Source organism: Triticum aestivum, chromosome 4A (assembly GCF_018294505.1).
Source record: "Triticum aestivum cultivar Chinese Spring chromosome 4A, IWGSC CS RefSeq v2.1, whole genome shotgun sequence".
NCBI classification, from domain to species: domain Eukaryota; kingdom Viridiplantae; phylum Streptophyta; class Magnoliopsida; order Poales; family Poaceae; genus Triticum; species Triticum aestivum.
Window position 1 is genome coordinate 718,586,462 of NC_057803.1, and position 16,826 is coordinate 718,603,287.

General features: G+C 50.1%; 2 protein-coding genes and 1 long non-coding RNA gene across 3 annotated transcripts; all 3 read right to left on the reverse strand.

The window, feature by feature from the left end:
- Positions 1 to 881: 881 nt before the first annotated feature.
- Positions 882 to 1,488, reverse strand: LOC123083378 (uncharacterized). The gene is made up of 3 exons (XR_006439285.1): positions 1,357 to 1,488; positions 1,084 to 1,258; positions 882 to 982 (listed from the first exon to the last, which is right to left on the reverse strand). It is a non-coding gene; the product is annotated as an uncharacterized lncRNA (long non-coding RNA).
- Positions 1,489 to 9,982: 8,494 nt separating this feature from the next.
- Positions 9,983 to 11,623, reverse strand: LOC123083379 (uncharacterized). Its single transcript, XM_044505435.1, has 3 exons — positions 11,503 to 11,623; positions 10,471 to 10,569; positions 9,983 to 10,365 (listed from the first exon to the last, which is right to left on the reverse strand). The coding sequence occupies exons 2-3, from the start codon at positions 10,562 to 10,564 to the stop codon at positions 10,226 to 10,228; spliced, it is 234 nt and encodes a 77-aa protein (XP_044361370.1). The 5' UTR covers positions 10,565 to 10,569; positions 11,503 to 11,623; the 3' UTR covers positions 9,983 to 10,225.
- An 854-nt stretch (positions 11,624 to 12,477) lies between these two features.
- On the reverse strand, positions 12,478 to 13,285 carry LOC123083380 (uncharacterized). The gene is made up of 2 exons (XM_044505436.1): positions 13,105 to 13,285; positions 12,478 to 12,975 (listed from the first exon to the last, which is right to left on the reverse strand). The coding sequence occupies exon 2, from the start codon at positions 12,952 to 12,954 to the stop codon at positions 12,619 to 12,621; it is 336 nt and encodes a 111-aa protein (XP_044361371.1). The 5' UTR covers positions 12,955 to 12,975; positions 13,105 to 13,285; the 3' UTR covers positions 12,478 to 12,618.
- Between the last annotated feature and the right edge of the window lie 3,541 nt (positions 13,286 to 16,826).

A 16,826-nucleotide genomic window follows, 5' to 3' on the forward strand; every position in this document is an offset into this window, starting at 1 on the left:
TCATGTGACATGAGAGTCAAAGGTCATTTCTATGGGATGATATCTCATGGTCATGATCTAGTAGATACATACATCTCATCATTGTCTTTCTTCCACACTCCATGTCCGAGCTACCACGCGACATTCGACTTCCTTCTCCCACCATGCATGCTTTTATCTCCTATTTCTCCTACCTTTACCTTACACGACAGTACCAAGTTTCTTGTCCAACTATCATAATCTTCTCCGGTAGGGCACCCCCTTAGATTATTACTGACTTGTACATGTTGCAAATAAGATCAAGGAAAATGGATACTAAATTTCTGATGAGAAATGAGAATTCAGGGCAATATCTTCCCAAGACAATAATAATTCCAAGACAATCTTTTTATACCTTCTGTCAACATTGGGACACACATTCCACACAATAAGCATGCAATGATGTTGATACTTGATTAATTGTCATTATATGTCTACAGTAAAGATAACTTTACTCAAAACCGTCTATCTTAGCCAAATCAACAAATCTCTCTCATTAATGCAATTTCCTTTAGAAAACAAATAATAGATTCTTGCCTATCTTAGCCAAATCAACGGATCTCTTTCATTAATGCAATTTGCTTTAGCAAACAAATAATAGATTCTTTCCTACCTTAGCCAAATCAACGGATCTCTCCCATTAATGCAATTTGCTTTAGCAAACAAATAATAGATTCTTTCCTACCTTAGCCAAATCAATGGATCTCTCCCCGGTTCGCTGGGCGCGTTTCGGTGGGTGGGCGTGGGGGTGGGGGTAATTTGATGGAAATAAACCAGTTGAAAATAAACCGGTTGAAAATAAACGGATCCTGTCTCACTCTTCACTTTCTTTACAATAAACTTCAGAATAGCAATCTTGGAGAGTGATCTCGACGGGGTTCAATCGGCGTGGCGCACCGCTGATTCTTCCAGGAGTGGGTGCTGAGAGGAAGGATCCCAAACCTCCATTGTCAATCGGCCAGAGCTGCATCGTCCTTTGGATCAGAGCGTGGACGGGATCAAGATGGTAGGGTTTGAGGAATTTGTAGGACATGAGGGTTTATGGTTGGCAACACGAGAACTTACCCATATCTTGGCAGACGGCAGGCCCGAGGTGCGGTCGTGTTCATGCTTCGGGAGCTGCCACATGCTGTCCTCGCCGCCATCAGCGACACCACCGCCATCGCCTGTTGCCACCACTTCAGCGCCACGAGCGTGGGACCGAGGGACGAAGGGAAGGGAAGGAAGTGAATTGACGTACCTATGTTTGGTATATATCACACGAGGAATCAAAACTGGATGCACGTGAAAGCATAGAGATGGGAGAGGAGGACAGAGGAAGGGAAGGGCAAGAGGAACCTGAGGATGTGCGATGAAGGAGCGATGCCAAAACATCACAAAGGGGGACCCGTAGCTCGTCACGTAGCGCGGCCGCCTCATTGCCGGCTGCCACCCCGCGCTACCGCCTCCGTGCGCAGGTTCCGTTCGTGGAGCATGAGGAGCGCATGACCTGCCTTCACCGCGGCCTGGTCCTCCCCACTATCGTGAAGCTCGCCCGCATCGCCGCCCCAATTGCTCAGGATGACGGATGAAGATCCTGCAACAGCGACGTGGGTGAGGGATGCATCCGATGATGGAGGGATGATTTTCGTGGCTAAACCCTCCCTATCAAAATAACTACTTAAAAAAGGCAAAGATCGATGCATTAGGAAAATTAGGATTTGGAATTGATTGTCATAAAACAAAATTTTATTAATTGATAACGTGCTATCGGTACATGCCCGTTTATAACGTGTCTAGTTAGGAAACTTTGGAAAAGTTAGGAAAGTTTTTATTGTGAGGGTAAAAAAATCAATGTGAGGAGATATGGTGGTGGGATATGAGACGAAAATAAACCGGACGAAAATAAACCAGACGAAATATAACCAGACGAAAATAAACCGTGGACGCAATCCTACCAACTGCTCCATTAGGAGTAGAGATAATGTAAAATACATTATCAAAGTATGCTTCGAGTAAAATTCACCTCACTAAAAAAATGGGTTCACATCATTAAAAACGTTCAACTCCAACAGATGATGTAAAATTAACATACCAAAAAAATCTTCACAGCAACAGATGATATATAATTTACATCACTTCGGAGGCGCCCATTGTGAGGTGTGTTGGAGCGGCATTGGCGCCCGCGGGGTCTGAGAGCATTTCCAGCCGTTCGGCCCCCCAGGGCGTCGAAAAACTATAGCCTGGGGGCGAGCCGGCACTAGATCGGTCCCTGGGGGGCGACCTAGCTCCCAGCCACGCCCCAGGCGCCGCCCCCCAGCCACGGCAAATTCAAACATAGTCACATTCCCATGCACAAAATAGACGCCACAATCCGGCGATCAAGCGGCCAGCAGATCTCGGCGATCGGATGAAAAGTTCGGCGTACAAAAAACAAAAAGGACGGAAGCGCATCAGGCGGCGAGGTCGGCCTCCGGCATCGGCGGAGTCGGCGTGCGCGGGCTTGACGGGGTCTCTGTGCTTGGCCGCGTCGGCGTGGCTTCTGTGCTGCGGGCAGTCTCGGCGGCATCGTCATGGGCGTGGGCGTGGGCGTCGTCGTGGGCGTGGGCGGCGTCGTCGAGGGAAGCTGGTTCAGGATGAGGCCAACATGCGCCAAGTACCATGCCTTGACCGCCTCGTCGGTACTCTGGGGCATGTCTGGCCCGCCCAACAGGAAAGCCAGGTCGGTGTTCCTTTTTTTGCGGCGACGTTGGTCCGGAATAGGTTGAGCTTGATGGCGCTGGTCGACATCAACGCCGACCACCGCGCCTCGGTCTTCTCTTCACGAAGGGCGGCCCGGACCTGTGCGTCAGCGAGGCAGTGCTGGATGGACTCCTGCACGCGAGCGGTGGCCCAAAGTTCATGCCGGCATACAATGCCAGCTTCAGAAAAACACCACACAGTTCAGCTGCGCACTTGGCAGCGGCTGGCACACATGTCATCACACAAAAAAGGGGCGGGAGTTCGACCACGCCATCGCGGTCCTGGTCATGCCAACACACTTGTCGGCATACAAAAAGGATGGCGCTGCCGTCATAGGTCACTTGTCATCGAACTTGAGCATGTCGGTCTGCATCTTCTCGAACCACGACCTCATCCTTGGTGACACGGTGTCCAGATCCACCTTCATGATCTCCACCCCCGTCATCATGCTAGCGAGAGCCACTTCTTTCGCCTTGGTCTTGGCATTGGCGGCCTCGATCTCTAGCATATTGGCTTGCTTCTCCGCCTCCATTTCCAGCCTCCTCCTTTGGATCTCCATGAAGGCGTTTATTTGTTCTTCCTTGTCATGCCGGCGCTTCTCCTCCCTTGAGTCCTTCTTGGTCATCATATCCTCCACGGTTGCGATCAAGGCATTCGACGCCACATCCCGCTTGTCCTCCTTGGAGTTGGTCTTCCCCCGCGGCCGTGGCTTCTCGTCGTCCCCAACCTCCTCCACGGCTTTCTTCCCCCCACACGACATGAGGGCGATATATTGCGTCTTGAACTTCTCCTCGTCTTTGATGACTCTCCAACAATACGAGAGGTTGAAGGACTTGCCATCGTGTTGGACCTTGAATGCCTCCAAAGCTTGGAATGCCTACAAATGAATTGCATGCAAGCATATTGGCAAATGGATATGGAAAAGGACATGCAAGCATTAACAGAATGACACAAAGAGGGGTGCTTGCTAGCATACCATGTCTTGCATGCCCATGCCGCTCATGGGGCATGCCTTGATGCTGTCAAGAGTGGCACAAAACTTGTTGCACTCTTGTGGGATCACCTTCCAACACTTCAAAATGGACACCCACCCGCGCGTGCTATGCCTTTGCTACGGCGGAAACTTCTTGCGCTCATGGAACTCACGATGGACACGAGTCCAAAAGGTTGATGCCTTTTGTTCGGCGCCGGTCTTGGGGTCTTGCCCGATGTCCCTCCAACACTCACAAAGGAGCTTGTCCTCGGCCGCCGTGTATGCCTTGGTCCGCCTGGTCTTACGCTTCATCTTCCCCCTGGCAGCTTGGTTGGCGAGCTCGTCCTCGAACGAAGGCTCCCCTTCGATGTCCAATTCATCCTCTTCCTCGAATTCGTAGTCCTCTGGAAACTCGTGGTCAAGCGGGAAACCGTCCAGGTCCAGGACGACCTGATCTTGATCAAAGATGGACGGTGTGAACAGCCCTCGGCCGTCCTGGCTGTGTGTCTCGTCGGGATCGTAGCCAACCCCGGCGGCACTGCCAGCGGCCGCTGCACCACCCTCGAAGATGATATTCTGCACGTAGTTGTCATCGCTGGAGGCCAGCATTCCGTCGAACAGGTTGCATGCGCCCGGCAGCACATCGGCTGGCATGCGCCCCGTGCGTTACCTCGCCCCTCCGGATGACGAGCCACCGGTCACCGGGGCGGCGTTGAGGTCGATGGAAGCAGGTATGGGCGTGGAAGGCGCCACAATGCTCACCTCGGGGGAGTGTTCCCCGGAGAGTCGGGAGGCTTACGGGTAGACGTGGAAGCCGGGCATCGACATTGTCGCTGATGCACGGGGGCGACTCAGGCTGCACCATCCAAGGACATGCAGATGAGTTGTTGCTGGCCACGGCTATGGCGGCGTTGATGAGGCCATGCTGGCCAGGGTTTAACCCTAGGTACATCAGCGCCTCCCTCGTTGCTGCTGCGACGCGGTCGTTGGTGGCCTCCTGCTGCGCAGCGGCGGCGATGGCGGCTGCTGCGATGGCTTCCTCCCTTGCGTCCACCGCGTGCCTCCGTCCCTTTTTCTTCGCTGACTCCCTTGCCCGCTCCTCGGGTGTCAGCTTCTTCTTCAGTTTAGGCGTGGCGGTGGTCTTACGGGGGGCGCGAGGCTTCCCTTTGCCGGAGGGGGCAGTCGTGATGCCAGATGAGGCGAGGGAGGCAAGGCCGGCAGTGGCATCGAGGTCGTCATCCATGACAGGCGGCGGGAGCGCACAGGCGGGAGGGTTTTGGAAAAGTGAAGGAAAATGATGGAGTGGCTTCCACCGACTGACGGGCCAGGGAGAGGAGTAGGCGGACGCCTTGCGCGTTCGCCTCGTGTCTGCGTCGTCGCAAATGAGGCTAAAAAATGAGTCGGGAATGGGTCAGCAGACGGATGAAAAGCGAACACGCGTTCGTTTGAGTCGGTGCATTGGGCCGACTTTTCTGTCCACACCGACCCAAACGGACGCGCGCAGACGAAATGGGTGGCCGTGTTGGAGTTGCTATTAGAGGCACCTTAATCGTACGTTAGAGCATCACAAGATCCCCGTAAATGAAACTGGCGGTACCACAGACGGCACCGATCTGGTAAGAACATATGAGATACTTTAAACTAGGAATTCAATAACTCCCGAACGTTCGGATTTTGAGCATTTCGTCCCGAACCTTTTTACATGGCAACTTTAGTTCATAGAGGATGGCAACTTTAGTTGATAGGGGATGGCAACTTCGTCATTTTTCGTTTTTTGTCAGAAAATTGCCATGTTTTTCTAATCTCACGCAAACTAAACTTGCCATCTAAACTCGTTCGGGTTGCCATGCTTAACTCCCGAATGATTCGGGAGTTATCATTACCGTTAAACTAGCAGTTCGCGTCATATTACATCGCCGGATTTTATATGAAAGGAATAGTTCATACTATTTATTAAACATAATGAAGACTAAATCTACACATCATCATCACCACCGGGCTTCTTGAGGTGAAGGTGGTATTCCATCAACGAGTTGGAGACGGCGACGCTAGATCATACTCCTCCTTTAACGCCGCCACACGCGCCACTGCAGCTTCGTCTTCGTTGGCGGACAGCTCGTTCGTGTCAAATCATACGAGCTCCGTCGCCCGGAGTCGCTTGAGCACGGGCAAGAAAATCCGGTCAAGGCGGTCGAAGTTGCTCCACGCCCGCAGGCCGGACCTATGGGAAAGCATGCCGCATTCCCGAGCATGCACCTTGCGCCACTCCTCTACCGGCGGGTTGGGGTAGGAGCTTTTTGCCTCGCCGTCATGGGCGCGCTTGCGGGGCGGCGGCCCCCTCGGTCACCCCTCCTGCAACCCACACTTGACAACGAGATGAGGTTTGGGTGGCTACGCTTGCGGTAAACAACTGCCGGAGGTAAGTGGATTTCTCGCAGGAAAAGTGGATTTGCGGCGGAGGGGGCGGATATGAGAAATGCCGGATGGGAACTCTAAACCGGGGTCGCTCTTGTATATATGCAGAAATCGGGTACAGTTTATGGGCCGGGCCGTTTATGCGGTATGTGGATGGGCCGTTTTTATACACGTAATGTATGTCTGCCAAAAAATCACGGGTTGGCGAGCTTTTTAAAGGATCTGCTAGAAATGCTCTTAGAGCAACTCCAACAGTTCCCCTAACTCTAAAATAACCGCCGTTTACGGGAAGTTGGGGCAAAAAAACCTCTCCAACAGGTTCCGTAAAGTGGCTTTATCTTTAGAGGATCCCGTAAAGGAGGCATCTTCTTCCTTCAGGTTTACGGGAAGATGACCTTCCCGTAACTTTTTTGCGGGCTGAAGTTTCCTCAACAGCCACGCTTGCGACCCCGCCACGTACAGCAGCCTTGCCGCTGCCACCCGCCGCCGTCTCACTTGTGCATGTCGCTGCCTCGCCCATGCACGCCTCCGTGCCCTTGTCGCCGCCCGCCGCCTGACACTGCCTCACCCGCGCATGCCGCCGCCACCTCCCCGAGCATGCAGCCGCACCCCTGCTGCAGCCCATGCACGCCACTGCTGCCTCGCCCATGCCGCCGCTCATGTCGGCCGCCGCGCACCTGCTGTAGGCCGTGCTGCCTATGCCCGCCGGCCATGTCAGCTGCCATGGCCTCGCCGGTGGCCACCGCAAGCCCGCCGGGGCCACTAACCGGTGGGTCCTAGCAATTAACTAACATTTGTTTAATTCAAAGTAAAAATGCTTTTAGGGGAAAAAGATTAGGAGAACTGACAAAAGTTGCTTTCAAAAAACTTTCCCTAACTTTTAGGGGAAGGTGAAAAAAACAACTTCTAGGGAACTGTTGGAATTGCTCTTAGCACTGCCGTGCACTTGGGAGCCCTCCCCTTCGCCGTCCCAGGTGAAGTGAAGCCGCCTCAGCCGCCGTGATGGATTTAGGCCGTGGGTACGTCTTCGCCAAATTCTTTGCACCTATAGCTTGCTCTCCATTCCAAACCGGCGGCGGAGAGCTCTCCGGCGAGCTCTGTAGCTGCGTCCCATATGGAGCCGCCGCTCCCGCCGTCCAATTCAAGCATCCCGGATCTTAGCAACGTCCTACTTCTATTCTGTGGCCGGGGACTCCACAAATGGCACCACGCAACACCGGCGTGCCACTCCGCCGTGGATTCTGAGGTTGTTGTGACCATTGTAGAGTGCTGCATCCTTGCTTGGTCTCAGGAATGGGGACGGATGGGTTCGGGGGCTGCCATGGTCGTGACTCGTGACCAACGGGCAACGGGACCAGAGGTGGAGTAGACGACTGCGGCGCCAAAGATTTGGGACGCGCCGATCTGATTCTTTCGGCTGGGTTGCTCCATAGGGCTCGACGAATTCATTTGACAACTAACTGTGGACTGTATGTTTACAGGCTTCTGAAGACTTTTCCATGGACACATGACAGTCCGATTGTGGATTTTGCATTTGTAGGCTCAAGAAGGTATACATATAATGCATCTTTTTGGTCACTTTTATACCTTGTTGTTTGGCACCTGCAGTACTATATATTCAGATGTGCGAATGAAGGACACCTGAGTGGATCGCATAATATTGGCCTATAAATGGTTCGAAGCTCATTTTTATAAATATATATTTGGAGCCACAGATTTTTTATGGAAAGACGTTCAATTCTTAGTTTCTTACTGTCCATGTGAAAATTGAGCAGAAGTACCCAGATTCTAGAAATGTGGAATAATTAAAAGTTTTAAATAAACAACAAGTATTTGAGGGTTAATCAAAGCATTAGGAGTTACCCATTTCTCAAGCTCTATTTTCTTGTACTCCCTCCTTCCCAGTGCTAGATACATCCGTCTGAGCGCCAATTAATATGAGACAGAGGGAGTATTACTTTTGGTCCTTTCCGACATCTAACTCTGTATATCCTTCTAGTGAAGTTCTCTTCGAAATGTAGCAATTGAACTTGAACGTGGATGTTTTTATAGAAAGTAGTTGAGTTTTTAATTTCAGGCACTCTGAAACGTGGCTTATATATGCATACTAGTGTATTTTACAAGTGTAGGGTTATAAAACGGTCTTTGGTAAACTAGAGTGTAGGATAAAAGCATCAGTAGTCGGCCACTTTTAAGCTCTGTTATTTTTTGTTAGTTTTTGGCAGGCAGTTTCCGACTTGTTACTCCATCCTTTTGGTAAACTTTTGCTTGAAACAAAAGATAATGCACACAATACACAGTTCAGTTATATATTAACTACTGCAAATGGTGGTATCTTAGAATTGCATAAAGATTAAACTGTTTTCACTAAATTACATTTTTTTTTGTGGGGGGCATGCAGTGAAGGATAGAACCATTTCCTTCAGTCCTATCGTCTTGTGTTTGTTTTTTAGCCGTTTCAGATTTTAAATTTTACCCTTGAGAAAATTTTGACCTATAATATCTTTTGTATGTAGGCTTGTCATCGGATATTCTGATGGGATAGAAGTCTTGGACATGGACTTGGAAGCATTATCGCGTCAGCAATAGGGACAGCAAAGTTAGAAGGAAATTGATTTGGCTGCTGGGTTGAGCTGAGCACCACTCAGAAACCTCACATCAAATTTATTTAGTAGAAAATTCATAAATTATCTGTACCACGCTTGGGTTTGCATGGAACAAAAATGGGTTGACATTTCAACTGTACGTTGTTGGCACTACTCCCTCTCTTCACTTTTATAAGATGTTTTAGACAGCTGAAATTGAACTGTTTTGGGTGGTGTCTTAAATGTCGTAATGGTCTTACAAAAGTGAACGGAGGGAGTAGTACATTGCAGGGCAGATAGTTATTTTGCATCGGATCTGAGATGGGATTTTGTTACTGGGTCGAGTGAGATGGGTTGTTTATATTGTACCCAAAACTCTACAAAATGCAACCATTGAGACCACTTGGGTTAGGGCGGATGAGCATAGCACATTCACTCTCTCGGTTTGACCGTCTCTCTGAGAGTGCCTAGCTGAGCACATTCACCTTTTTGCATTGGCCAATCTGAACGGTTCCTGCAACATTTTGCTTATGAACCAGGTTTGCTTGTGCCACGTACGGAGGACCTGCTCACTTTCTTTGAAGATTTTTTTTGTCATTGTTTGATTGTGCCACGTTGCCAAATTTGTTGACATGGGACTACAGTAATCCAATTATGTGATGTGTGGCCCCTTCGATGTGCTTCCTATCCGGAAGCAAACACATTCAGAAATCTGATGTTCATGTTACCATCATTTTAATCTGCTTCATGCATGTATGCTCCTAATTTTACAGAAATCTGTTGTGTCAAGATCCTGATGTGAACTACAATTGGCATGTAAACCATTTCAGTGGATCAAGAACATCATGTTTCATGTGAATGGCTCGTGGTCTACTGTGTTACATTGTTCAAAACACAAACTAATTTCTCGCACAGTTCTGTCCAAAAAGGAAAAACATCTTCTCTACATACAAGCCCACAGGTGCAAAGACTTGTGCTATTGTTAGGCCATAGTTTGGCTTCAGTGGACACTGATATATCACAAAACTCCAGCTTAGTCCAGCGTCCTCAGCAAGATAACACAAAACGATATGCAATCTAAACAGCAGCTGATGATTCTTGTCAATAAAAGCTTGCAATTGTGAAATAACAGCAGCACAGGCAGCTGGGTGCAAAGGCAACATGAATCAAGCAAAATTAATTATAGTGCACTGCACTACGAGGCAAAAACAGTAGGCTAGGTAACATCACAGCATAAACTTGCAGCATCATCAGGAAGAAACACAGCACATGAAAGACAATGCAGTTATTTTACTGCCTGGTGGGAAATTTCACCAAGGAACATAGTTCATCGAAAGGCGAGTGAGTGAGCGGCAAAACCCCCCAAAGTTGCTCACGGAAACTGAAATTCGTAAAACAAAATAGTATACCCTGACTTTAAAGTCCCTTTTATTAGGAACTCCAAAATCCTAGAAAAGAAACTTTGGCTGCATGGTGGGAGCAAAACACTGGTCGAGCTCGCGCCGCCGCCCATTCAGGGGTCCTTGACGATGAAGTTCTGGCGGCTGATGGGGTTCATGATGACCGGCGGACCGGCGACACGGGGCCAGGCCTGGAACTTGGCGTCTGTGGCCTGAAACCACTCCTTGTCTGTCGCGGTCTTGCAGACGGTGCCTGGATCCGAATGGAACATGCAGCGTCAGATGCGTTCTTCCAAGAGGTTAGGGGCACATGCATCCTATGGGCATGTTATGTAACAGCATGCATGGTAGTACTCACCGCCGAAGATCTTCTTGTCAGAAACGATCGTGTCGCAGACGTACGCAATTCCAAGGGACCCAACCAGCGCACCGATGATGCACTTGGTCGCCATTGCCGCTGCACAATGATGAAACAGGATGTAGATCGTCAAATGTAATGGACAGGGTATACAGAACTACTCACATGTACGTATGAAAATGCAAATGCATGGCATGGCAGAAAGCGAGCAGGCCCTCTAACACAGTCGGCTGGTTTCTGGATCCACATAGACGGATGTTCTCTCAATTCGCATAGGCATGGACATGACTCAAGACAGAACGTAATCCACCATGAGACGATAGCAGAACAAAATCAATCCAGTCTACACAAGACAGCGCGTGATGGAAGGGAAGGGGCGTGCACATGTTGTGCGACATGTGCAAGGGTACAAATGAACCGCCAAGAGATGGTTTATGTGCCCTTTTGACCATCCCAATCACAACTAGTACTCCCTCCGTCCGGAAATACTCAAGTGACTACCACAACTACCACGCATCAGTGACCAGGTTGAAGGGTACATGCACAAGTGCAGAGATCAAGACGTTTTCATATCAGAAAACAGCACAGATCCACCGGGTAAAAATGCCGACCCGGCCCACCCATCCATCCATCCCGTCAGCAACGAACCGAAGGAGATGAATCACGGTAACAAATCACTGCCCATCCAGAGACCGCGGCCTAAACTCCCCAAAAGCAAATCCTCCGATCCTCCCCGACGAGGCGACAGGGATCATTGACGAGCCAAACCCGGCCCCACCGATCACGAACCGCAGAGAACGCGGGCGGATCTGATCGACGCGCGCGGAGGCGCCCTTCACGGCGCGTGCTACGGATCCCGCCGTATCCTCGGCAATCCCTCCCCGTACCCTAGATTAACCATGGGAAATAAGAACGACGGCAAACCTCGCTCGACGCGGTCGGCGGCGAAGACCCAGGTTCGTACGTACAGAGAGAGGGGGGGGGGGGGGGGGGGGGGGGGCGGAGATGGAGAGGGGTCGGTGGTGAGATTACCTCGCGATCGATCGGTGTTCGCCCGCCGCCGCCGCCGGGGAGAGGGAAGGAGGGAGGAGACGCACGCGTTTGCGGGGGAGGGAGGGAGAGAGGAAGGGAGCGAAGGCGAGCCAGAGAGTGCGCGGAGAAATCATAAAGGCTCCGCGACCCCTTGACCTCTTCTCCTCGGGGCGGCGTTTACTCCATGGGCCGGGCCGGGCCTCATTTCGCGATGCTGACCAAGTGACCCAACTCTCTCTCTCTCTTACAAATCTAACGCAATGATTCTCGTTTCTCAAAAAAAAAATCGAATGTAATGATTCTCTAGCGTGCATAAGAGGAACGCATCTGTGGGGTTCCACCCCCGCCGTCATGTCATCTGAGAAATTCAGGTCCCCTCGCCTTCGGCTGTCATCTTGGCACATAGGCGGGGGACTTCGTTGTCATCTTGGCACATTGACAATATCGCTGCTCCAGTTCAATTGCAACCACTTTACCGAAGTCTTTGGAGTACTTCTTCGAGAAGAGAATGCTACCGCAAAGAAGGTGTTTACAAGAGATTTCAATGTAATTCTTAGTCGTAGGAGTTACTTTGTATTTTCTTGGATCTTAGGTCCAATCAGTATACCTATAATTGTTATGATCAATAAAGTTATACTCCCTCCGTCCTTTAAATAGTGTACTTCCAACTTTGGTGAAGGGTCAAACTATCTCAATATTTGACCGAGTTTGTGCAAAAATATATCAATGTTTATGAAACCAAATAGGTATATAATGAAAAATATATTTTATCATGAATCTAATGCTACTTATTTGATGGCATAAATGTTGAGGCATTATTGTATAAATACGGTCAAATATAAAAAGGTTTGACTTTCCAACTAAGTACACTCTTCAAAGGACGGAGGGAGATGAGGGAGCGGTGAGATGAGGGAGGAGTGGGAGAGGTAGGTAGCGGCGGATCCAACGGAGTGGGAGAGGTAGGTCCCGTGCGTGTAGCATTACTGCTTTTCTTGCAACATCTTATTAGTGGTGCGAAACAAAAGACAAACATGCTTGATACTACACCCACATGGGAAACACTGGCTTGATTAATCACATCACCCTAGATAGTCCTCCCAGCCCGGCCGCTACCTATCACGGGGCAGTGCCGAAGTAGAGGAGCTTGCGCACTTTGGTCGCCGCCTCATCGTACACGTCCGTCGTGTAGTGGCCCGTCCCGCCGGTGCGGTCGAGCGCGTTCAGCAGGATACGATAGATGATTCCTTGAGCGCCTAGGCCTTGCTCCTCGCAACGGAGCACGCTGCTCAACTGGAGGCCTTGCTTCATCTCCGCCAGCGCCCACTTTGCGAGCTCGTCGATCTTGGGGCCGTCCTCGCAGGATTTCCACCCAGGTGTGGGGTTGACAGTGGCGCAGACGACGGCAGCAACGACGCCGGTGGCAAGGAGGAGGCTGGTGGTCCTCATCCTCATGCTCGCTGGGTAGACAATTATCTGTGGCATGTGACAAGATACCTAGTCAGCATATAATAGATAATAAATCTAATAGAAAACCAAAGCCAGATGACGGCGAATTATTAGGAAAATTTAATAAGAAAGCAAATACTCTAGACTTGAAGGTACCTGGCCTGGCGTGATGCCTAGCTTCTTCTTCTTGGACGGACGGCGATCGGCCGATGTGCTCTTCTTCTTCTTCTTCTTCTTCTTTTTCTTCTTCACAGGGTTGGGGTATGTTCTTCTAGCACAGCTCTCTCCTCCTCGCCAGGGTGCGCTGGTTATTTGTACCCGTGAACGGAACGGGACGGGCCGGGTCACCACCTACGTCCGTCCCTGCGGCTGCATGCATGGCTTGAGAGGACCAACGCTAGCTAAGCTGCCGCGTCCGGACGACCTACATTTTACTCCGCGGTTGTCACTTTCCCCCTTTTCGTGTCCCGGCTGGCAGTATCTGTATGTACTGCATGCTGCCAAACGGCCGGGCGTGTACGTACAGACATAAAACACGCCACACATGTACGTATACTACACCTTTTTTTTCTACTAGACCGCTAGGTGAAAATTAGTAAATGCATGGCAGAGAGGTGAGCTGGTTAGAGCCCGACCAGTGATTTCCTTTTCAAGAGAAAGGGGCCAAGCAGCGCCCCACACTACTGAAATTTGCTGCTTTGCCCCGGGGTCCTCGGCCCGATCCACCTGGTTCGAAGACGACGTGGTGAGTACCCCTAGTCCAGGTGTTTTATGGGTTCTCCGGTGTTCTATGGGTTGGGCTTTATCCCCGCTTGGGCCGAGCGGGTCATCCTCGGGCTTCACCTGAAGTGCCTGGTGTAATTTTTCCCGTGACACCTTCCTAGGAGCCTGCACGGGTTCCGTCGGCATGCTCTTCCGGTAGCGGTGAGACGAAGGGGGAGCGGGGGAGGAAGGTGGCGGCGGATCCAGTGGGCTTTCGCGGTGTCGCCGAGGAAGGGTAAACACGGCGGTGGCAGGGTGACTTTGCAAAAAATGCTAGACACTGGTGGAAAAACAGGCTTCCGTCCAGCCCCATAAGTCGCGAAGCTGTAGGAACCGCGACTAATGGGACCTTTAGTCGCGGTTCTGGAGGTGAACCGCGACCAAAGGCCTGGGCCCAGGGCGCTCGGTGGCCAGCTGGCGCACGTGAGGGTCTTTAGTCGCGGTTGGCCAGGACAACCGCGACTAAAGGCCTTCGGGCACCTTTAGTCACGGTTTGCCAGGCCAACCGCAACTAAAGCCCCTCCCCTATATATACCCATCCAGCAGCCAACACTTAGGCATTTGGAGCCATTCTCTTCACAAGTGGGTGTAGGTTTGCTTTTGGTTCCTCTTATGCACATAAGGTGTTTGATGAAATGCCCCAAGAGCATGAAACAAACATGACATGAAGTGTTGGAGCCACACTCCTCGATCACGGTTAGCAACTTGATGAACCTTTGATGTGTCATTGATAAAATATGCATGTGTGCAGTTCATTGTTTAATTTATATTGTTTGTAGCTAGTTAGTTTAACAAATGCATGATGGTTAATTATATATTTTATATTATAATAATGCAGATGAATCGGCAATGGATGTACGGTAACCGACTCTCCGGCGAGTTCACTACGGGTTTGAAAGATTTCCTCGTAGTGGCTAATGCGAACAAGCAGGGGGGTTTTGTTATCCGTCCATGTGTTATCTGTAAGAATCAGAAGGGTTACTCTTCCTCAAGAGATGTTCACATGCATCTGCTTCGGCACGGTTTCATGCCAAGCTATAATTGTTGGACCAAGCATGGAGAAAGAGGGGTTATAATGGAAGAAGATGAAGAAGGGGATGATTTCATCGATGAAAGCTATCTTGCTCATTTCGGTGATACTTTCATGGAGGATGCTGAAGGTGAAGGGGAAGGTGAAGAAGAGGCACGTGATGATCCCGTTGATGATCTTGGTCGGACCATTGCTGATGCACGGAGACGCTGCGAAACTGAAAAGGAGAGGGAGAATTTGGATCGCATGTTAGAGGATCACAGAAAGGCGCTGTACCCCGGATGCGATGATGGTCTGAAAAAGCTGGGCTGCACACTGGATTTGCTGAAATGGAAGGCAGAGGCAGGTGTAGCTGACTCGGCATTTGAAAACTTGCTGAAAATGTTGAAGAATATGTTTCCAAAGGATAACGAGTTGCCCGCCAGTACGTACGAAGCAAAGAAGGTTGTCTGCCCTCTAGGTTTAGAGGTTCTGAAGATACATGCATGCATCAACGACTGCATCCTCTACCGCGGTGAATACGAGAATTTGAATGAATGCCCGGTATGCACTGCATTGCGTTATAAGATCAGAGGCGATGACCCTGGTGACGATGTTGAGGGCCAGAAACCCAGGAAGAGGGTTCCCGCCAAGGTGATGTGGTATGCTCCTATAATACCACGGTTGAAACGTCTGTTCAGGAACAAAGAGCATGCCAAGTTGTTGCGATGGCACAAAGAGGACCGTAAGTCGGACGGGGAGTTGAGACACACCGCAGATGGAACGCAATGGAGAAAGATCGATAGATGGTTCAAAGATTTTGCAGCTGACGCAAGGAACATAAGATTTGCTCTAAGTACGGATGGCATGAATCCTTTTGGCGAGCAGAGCTCCAGCCATAGCACCTGGCCCGTGACTCTATGCATCTACAACCTTCCTCCTTGGTTGTGCATGAAGCGGAAGTTCATTATGATGCCAGTGCTCATCCAAGGTCCGAAGCAACCCGGCAACGACATCGATGTGTGCCTAAGGCCATTAGTTGATGAACTTTTACAGTTGTGGGGCAGACCTGGTGTCCGTGTGTGGGATGAGCACAAAAAAGAGGAATTTAACCTACGAGCGTTGCTTTTCGTAACCATCAACGATTGGCCTGCTCTTAGTAACCTTTCGGGACTGTCAAATAAGGGATACAATGCATGCACGCACTGCTTACATGAGACTGAAAGTGTACATTTGCCAAATTGTAAGAAGAACGTGTACCTTGGGCATCGTCGATTTCTTCCGAAAATTCATCCAGTAAGAAAGAAAGGCAAGCATTACAACGGCAAGGCAGATCACCGGCCGAAGCCTGCGGAACGCACTGGTGCTGAGGTATTTGATATAGTCAAGGATTTGAAAGTCATCTTTGGAAAGGGTCCTGGCGGACAATCAGTTCCGAAGGGAGCTGACGGGCACGCAGCCATGTGGAAGAAGAAATCTATATTCTGGGAGCTAGAATATTGGAAAGTCCTAGAAGTCCGCTCTGCAATCGACGTGATGCACGTTACGAAGAATATTTGCGTGAACCTCCTAAGCTTCTTGGGCGTGTATGGGAAGACAAATGATACAAAGGAAGCACGGCAGGACCAGCAACGTTTGAAAGACCCTGATGACCGGCATCTGGAATGGTTTCAAGGTCGTGCCAGCTACGCTCTGACCAAAGAAGAGAAGGTCATCTTTTTTGAATGCCTGAGCAGTATGAAGGTCCCGTCTGGATTCTCGTCCAATATAAAGGGAATAATAAACATGGCGGAGAAAAAGTTCCAAAACCTGAAGTCTCACGACTGCCACGTGATTATGACGCAATTGCTTCCGATTGCTTTGAGGGGGCTCCTGCCGGAAAATGTTCGAGTAGCCATTGTGAAGCTATGTGCATTCCTCAATGCAATCTCTCAGAAGGTAATCAATCCAGAAGTTCTACCACGGTTACAGAACGATGTGATCCAATGTCTTGTCAGTTTCGAGTTGGTGTTCCCGCCATCCTTCTTCAATATTATGACGCACCTCCTGGTTCACCTAGTCGAAGAGATTTTCGTTCTCGGTCCTGTATTTCTACACAATATGTTCC